Genomic DNA, 7,657 nt, shown 5'->3' with positions numbered 1-7,657 from the left:
CGCTTAATATTTATTTGATCTAGTTTCGCTGAAAGAGATTTTCAATTCCACTATAAAAATATCTAAAAGACGTTTTAGTTAATTAATTTGAGCCGATGTTTAAAAGATTCAAATGCGTGAAGGCTGTTGCTGAAAATTGTCCCCAAATTTTAGTATCAAGATTAATATCACCACCGTTTCCCACTGTCTTCGCCCACTAAGCCAGCAGCAGCTCATTAGCAGCACGACGGCAACGAGGAAATGGAGCCCATTTTTAGCCAAAGTCATCCTTCACTGCCGATGTCCTTTGGTTAAGCGCTCCCCTCGCAGTAGGAAGACGAACACAATTCTAAACAATTTTTAAACTCTACCGGGAAGTATAAGGCGGAAGCTAGCAAAAGTGCCACGGAAGATAGTGCCGGTGGATCTTTTAAAACGCATCAGGCAGGATATGTGTAGCTGCAGCTTATGGCGCGATAGTGTGCGTGTGGAGCGAAGCTTTTCTTGGCGCCCCGCTTAGCCGGGTGCGCGTGATTGCGGGTGTTTGGTGCGTTAATGTTCCGGTTCGCTGGCGGCACAGAAGGCACGCATGTGCGAAGTGTGACCTCAGTCAAGGTAGGCGCTGTGGCACCGCGTAAACCTGGCCACAAAGGGGAGCGTGGTACCGTGAAGGCAACGTGAGCGAGCAACGTTTGTCTCAGTAAGGTTTTGGTAATTGAATTTGCATTCTATTATTTTCGTGACACATTAATATGATTTAATGGAATAACCATTAAACAAATGATAATTATTAATTATATTTTTAGCATGGATAGCATGGAAGGAGAGGGCATTTTAAAGATATTGTTTTTGTTAATTGTATTAAGGTTCATATTCTAATAAATCATATCCAATACATAAATTACGTTTCAATTCATAAAATATGGCTTGTATCTGATTGTCATGGATATTGACCATAGTGTAACCCCTTGAGCAGAAGCTTCACATAAAGAAAAGCTCGAGCTATGAGTTACTTCATATTGAGATACCGAAACAAACTTAACGAAAGCTTTTTGCATGATTGATAAGTTTCTTGAGAATTGTCTTAACGAAACACGTCAATTCGATGTTGAATTCTCGTTCTAAAAACTTGTTTATATTCTTAATCCAACTTTGAACATGATTTTCGGGTGTAACAAAAATACTCTCCTCAGCAAAAGACAAATTAATATTCTCTGTTTTCTTAATAATTTGGTTTTATTTGTTTGCTGACATGATGCTGATCTCTGTTACTATTTCTTGATACTGTAGAATGACAATGTGAATAAGGGCAAAAATGATTCGTTCCGGAGCAAAATTCTATCGTTGCATTAATGAGGATCGCGTTCGCATTCTCCTTCCGTTGCTTTTTGGGAGGGGGTGGTGCATTAACCATTCGGTTTCACAGTGACTGTCAAACTGATCAAAAGGCTGATGGAAAACAAAGTGTTTGCGGAGTTTAAAAATACCATTACAATGCCACCCACCCTTATATCGTCTCGAGCCTTTTTTTCCCTAAAACCATCTGAATTAATTCAAAATTTAATGTAATGTCCCTGCTGCCAATCTTATCTTTTATGCTGTGATTTTGTTCCTATTCCTGCCAAAACATATCCAACTTTTGCTAAATTAGCTCATATTTCCCCCCCAATTCCCTCGTTATGCTATGTTCTATGTTCCCGAAGAAGAAAAATAAAATGACTCGAATTGCAGTAACAATTAATTTAGCGCAAAATAAAGAGCAACCTCTCAAAAACAGACGCTTCTATCCACCCACAAACCAGTGACTTTTCTGTGTGTTACGATTACGTTCTTCAGTCTCAGTTTGAAAAGTGATTTGTATAAAAAAAAACTTAAGAACCTGAATAATAGTAGTAGTAGCGCGCAGTAAGCAAAGTGTCTGATTGAGCGATAATTACACATTATGAATACGTTTATAATCTTGATGCACTTATCTTTTAATGTTTGGCCATGTAAATCGACATTATTGTGTGTTGGACAAAATGTTTGGGATGCAGCAAAAAGGGGATAGAAAATAGTGTGAGAGGTAACGATGAACCCATATTAGTGTGATGCTTGCCAAACTGAACCGCTTTTATGGATGTTCCACGAAAACGTTTCCTATATTAGAAACACGCCGTGTGTCTGTGTCCGCACACAGCACCAGCAGCGGTAAGTATGATTTTGAAGGTAAAGAGTAAGCTACTAGTGTACAGAATGGAAAACGAACAGAAAAAAGTAACGCTAAAGCATAGGCATCCACTGTAGAGCTTATATTTATATTTTAATCTGCTGTGCCCCATTTTATCCTAAATCGATTGATTTTGCCTTAACGCGTCCCTTAACTTTGTTTCTCCCCATGATGTATCCCCGCTTGGTTGGTTTGCTAATTGAATATAATCTGACAGAAAGGATAAAAACCGTTAATAACAATAGGAGACATACGCACAGGCACACCATCTCCTCGGCGGCCGTGGAGTGTCTGACTTTAACGATGTATTTTTTGATTAATCGTTCCATACGCAGTAGTAGTTTTCTCTCTTCGATTCAAACATTTCAATTGCGCCATCAGTTTACGTTCAGTATGGGAAAGTGTTTTCCCTCCACCCATCTCATTGCCCCCAAAGCACTTTCTAACATCGAAAGAGTAAATAACTGAATAATTGTATTGTGTTGTCTATTTACAAATGAATGCAAAATGAAAATAATATAAAAGAAGGCTACTAAAAGCAACCGTTGGTTTAGCCGTTGCCCTTTTTGTACTATTTACAGCAGACCAGTGCTTCCGAATGGGTGGGAGAGAGGGTGTGTTGCTGGGAAACATTTCCATAAAGAACGTAAACTCGCGTTCTCCTTCCTTGCCCTATAAGCTTTGTTTCTTAACAATCTGGTTACTGGTTTACCTTACTAAAAGCTACTACTTCCCCTTCCTTCTTACATATCGCGCTTAAAGCAAAAAAAAGGGGGGACTAAAAAGGGAAAAAAGCAAAAAACACGAATTAAAGCCAATTGGGTTCCAACATTTTTCCACGAAAAGACCCATTGAGGGGTGTGCAAAAACCGCACACCCGCGATATGCAAAACATATATTGGAGCGGAAAGCTTTCCTTTGCCGCCGTATAAATGGTGTGTGTCTGTATGTGTATATATATATATGGCTGATAGTAGAAGCAGTAGTTGCGCTAAATTTCTAATTAGAATATAATTTTGCTTGTTTTTGTCTTCTAATTGGATAAATAATAACCGTCAAATGAATGTAAATATCCTTTCTGTAATGGGGGTTTGTTTAGCGAAGGGGATGATATCGAACTCCTCTACTTCTTTGCCTAACGTCGTCCCCATTCCCTCGCTCCCCCATCCCCCTCATCACTAGTCACGCACACACGCTAAGGAACTTTGATTCATCGATGTATCGATCATAAAGATAGATTTTTGCAGCAAAACATCCTACCCCACTTACGCCGCCTAAACGCTACAGTGTTCTTGTGTTTGATCCTCATCTCTCTAAATGGCTAAGGCAAGGAAAATGGATCTTTTGCAAAAGAAAAAAGAAAAAACTACACTCATGGCCATTCTAAACTTCCTTTCCCCTCGCAAAACCATTCCCCAACAGCATAACACAATTCCTTTCATTTCCTTCCTCTTTGGCCGCTGCTACACACTGTCTCAATTCAAACGCTTTTTGCCATGTTTAGCGTATACACACACGCGCACACGTGTCGTACCGCATAATGCTTTACTTTAGTTGCCTGTGTCTGTGTGTGTGTGTGAAGATGAATATCATCAAAAAAAAGTATCAGTCGACAGGTTGGTTCCCTCGCTAAAATTAATCATATCATATACATATAATCCCGGCTGGACTCCACTCCTTCCCAGCGCCTTCACCCGCTTAGCTGTTCGAGTTGCTGTCGATCGACTGGCAGAGGGAGGTGACGAGATCCTCGTACTCGGGCAGGGACGTTTCGAACTGCTCGAGCTGGCGGGTCAGATCCGCCAGCACGTCGCCCTCCTCCTCGTCCTCGCCACTGTCCGGGCAGGTGTCGGCCTCGGTCAGTATCCGGCTGCCGTCGATGATGTGGTCCTCCTCGGTGAGCGTGTCCGCACCGCTCGACCGCATCACGTCGAACTCGTGCAGCGTCGGCGCGTTCGAGCACTCGCGCAGGAACTTGGCCAGCTCGCCCTGGGCCGTCGTTTCCGCGAACGCGAACTGTAGCTCCTTCAGCATCCGGTCGTTCTCGGACGGGTCGCGCCGTATCGACCACCGGGAGGAGCGGCGCAGCTCACTGCCGGCCCCACCGAGCGAGCTGGGGGGCGGTGTCGAGCTGCCGGTGGTGGTGGCGGCCGCCGGCATCGCTACCGTCGCCGCACCAGGCACTGGTATCGCGCCGGTGGCGATCGCGTCGCCGCTCTTGGGCGACTGGGAGAGGCGGAAATGCATCGGGCCACTGTTGGACTGGTACGAGCCTTTGCTGGCGTTGTTGTTGTTGAGATTGTTCGCGTTGCTGGAGCAGTTTTCGTCCACGTTGGTGGGCGAGTGGAGCGATACCCGATCCTCGCAGCCCTCGCCACCGCGGAAGGTGCTTTCGTCGCGCGGCTTCGGCAGCAGCCAGCTGAACGGGGGCGTCTCCGGCAGTGTGTAGTCGTCCTCGGTGGGCTTCTTGACGCGCGACGCATCCACGAATGCACCGCAGCGCATCGGTTTGTCCAGATCGATCACCTTTTTCTCGCTGCAAAGAGAAGATAAAGAGGGAGATAGATTAGCATATGTGAAGTGCGAAAGTAAACAGTCGTTGTTATCTTATCGTGCGTTTTATTTTTGGCAGAGAGAAATTACGTTTTAATCTGCCTGTGCGCGCGTGTGTTTTCATCAATTACTTCAACATTTCAACAACATCTGGACGTGCCGAAACGGCCTCAGCCGTATGTTTATAGTACAGTGCATGCGTTCTGTTATGACAATCTTCCTGCCAATCTTGAAACCTTCCGCTCTGTGTGTGTGCGTGTGCGCGCGTGTCTGGTTCGCCATTTCGCCAACGCCATTTCGTGCGTCATTGAAATTGTACAGCAAAGGGGGAGGAGGAAATGGGTTTGAAGATAAAAACTGCATTCAGAAAGTGCAGCTGTGCCATTCCAAGAAGCTGGAAATTCCACTGAACTGCCCTGCTGGCAACGTACCCAAACACAAACGGTTCTATGTATTTACAGCACGTTAGTTGAGTCACAACTGTTCCGAGTCTCAGCCCCGCACACGGTCCTCTCGCGGCTTATCAGAATCGACTGGCTCGACCAAACAAGACAATTCATTAGCGATTGGAATGTCGAAACCTTTAGTCAGAGCGGCACGTTCTTGGTGGACTTGGCTCTAACCCCTAAGCACATCGCGCGTCACGTGAAAGTAACGTGTAACGTGTAACAAGCGATAAGCCACCGTGCTGTAAAATCGTATGATTCATCCCAATCGCATCGAATCTTTGCATCGAAAAAGGGGGATTCGAGCTGCTCTCACACTGAAAAAAAAAAACACACCAACCCCTTGTGACCATCTGCAAGGGGTAGAAACAATTGCACGTGGGCTCAGAAACCTGGGCCAGTACCTTGAGCGCTCCATACGCGACGCCTTCGACCGAACGGCGCCCGCTTTCGTGTCTTTCCGACTTCTGACCATAAATAGGCCTTCAAGAGTGGTTGTCGCCACGATGCAGCCACGAGCCGGTTGCACACCCCGGGGGAGAAAACAGTCGCCTCGAGGAACGGTGCGCCAATCCCCGCTAGTGTCTCTCCACCTTTCGTAATCATATTTCACTTTTCCGCCCCAACGCGGACAGACAATTTCCAAATGGAGTGAAAAAAAAGTGGCAACTGAAGGCATAATTGCCTCCAGTTTGGTATAGGTTGGCACGGCACAGCAGCTCCTTTCTTGGTGTTAAATTATTTAAAAAAGCAGCTTTTTGCGAGCGATCGTTTTGCGATGGTTTGCATGTAATCGGAGTGATATATCGATCACCAGCGGGGTTTGACATGTCCACCGCATGGAAAGACAGAGATAGAGAACGAGCCAATTTATTGTAGGTACATGTGATGCCCACGCTGGAATCGGCATCGCCCACGTGAGGTAGATACCCCCGCGCGTAGTGGTAAGGGCAACTCTTGGCTTAGCCCACCATTCGCAGCATAGATCTCACACGCCTCCGGAGTTCGTTAGGTGAACGGATGTGTGGAGGTTTGTCTGCTCTACGGCACGGGTTTTATGAATGAATCTACCCACGCAGTCAAAAGTTGACTAGTTTATGATCATTTTTCTGCTTCGAACGGCCCAGTGAAAGGGCCAATTAGATCCGATTTTATTGCTGCCCACACTACCGGGCGAAGCGTTGAAAGCGTTCCCAGGGAGAAATTGCGATACACATTACTTTGTAACTGTGCAGAAAGTTCATTAAAATGTTGATAGTAAAGCATTCATTGGTTTGCATCGTAAATAATAACTGCAAAATGCAAAATGCGAGAGATGTTGCCCGATTCCAGTTACTGTTGCGGTGCAGTAAAAGCTATTAAAAATAAACGATGACCCCGGCGGGATAGGTTGGGAAGGTATAACAAAACTGAACCGCCCCCTGGTCCCCCAGATAACTGCTGATTGGAAGGCAAAAGTGTGATTATAAGCCTCCCTTCGATTGGACGCCATCCCGAAAAGGTATGCGCTGCTGAGCTGAAAGTGAGTGAGCGGAGGCACTGACTGCCATCTGACGGTGATCGGTGGTACTATCACGTAACCCCACGTATCTCTCTGTGTCGCTGTATGCCTCGATCCGGTTATTATTTTACCGCAAAATTGCTCTCTGTCGCAACAATGTTGCTGCTGGTGTGATAGTGTATCCCAAGTTTGTGGAGTTGGTTGGATGGAAAAGCTTGACTAATCTTATCACACCTATTCCACCACTGGTACGGTCCAACCAACATCAAAGATTATTCAATGGCTTTGGTGTTCCCCGCTAGAGGAGACCGTTGAAGATTGCTTATCGCTGGATCTGTAATCACATGAGCAAGTGGCAGCAGCAACTCGCTCACCTGGCACGAGATGATGAGCCACAGTCGTGCGGGGTTGTTGAATATTTAATGCACATCGCCACCGCCTGCCAAGCACTAACTTTGCTGAGTTAAACACTACAAAAGGCTCCCATTCCACACGATTACTCACCGCATCGCTGGCACCTGATCACCGTAACTGAGCTCAGCTCAATCAGGCAATTTCTAGAAACGGATCTTCAAGTATACACCATAAAACTTGTCTTATCGCTTGGCGTCTTATCATGACACCTTTGAGGGTCCACCGTGTGCACTTCTCAGTAAACTCAAGAGTCACTCAGAAGATATAAACTCTTCAGGTGGTGTCCTCTGAGAGATTAAGCCCGCAGCTTGGCGTATGTGCTCCCACTGGAATTAGTGTGCTATCTTGCGGATGTTGTAGCCCCGTTTTTTTGGAGAGCGTGTACTATTATCACGCTCCAACCACTTTCCATTTCCTTGATAGTGGTGTGCGCTGGTGTGACGTACCTGCACGACGACACTCTACTGTGTGGATTGGGGTACACTAATGGACCTAAACTCCATGGCAGCGGGAGAATCTCTTTTATTTCACGATTTCAATGCAGCATTGTGGCAT

The 7,657-nt window shown here is 45.6% G+C and overlaps 1 protein-coding gene across 1 annotated transcript in view; it reads right to left on the bottom strand.

Moving 5' to 3' along the window:
• Positions 1 to 1,189: 1,189 nt before the first annotated feature.
• The window catches only part of LOC120902599 (autophagy-related protein 13 homolog), a 36,991-nt gene continuing 30,523 nt past the window's right edge, over positions 1,190 to 7,657 (bottom strand). The window contains exon 4 of the mRNA XM_040311458.1: positions 1,190 to 4,724. Within this exon, the coding sequence (XP_040167392.1) occupies positions 3,887 to 4,724 (838 nt within the window). The 3' untranslated portion in view covers positions 1,190 to 3,886. The remainder of the gene's footprint in view (positions 4,725 to 7,657) is intronic.

This window comes from Anopheles arabiensis, chromosome 2 (assembly GCF_016920715.1).
Source record: "Anopheles arabiensis isolate DONGOLA chromosome 2, AaraD3, whole genome shotgun sequence".
Taxonomy (NCBI): Eukaryota; Metazoa; Arthropoda; class Insecta; order Diptera; family Culicidae; genus Anopheles; species Anopheles arabiensis.
This window is presented reverse-complemented; position numbering and strand designations above follow the sequence as displayed.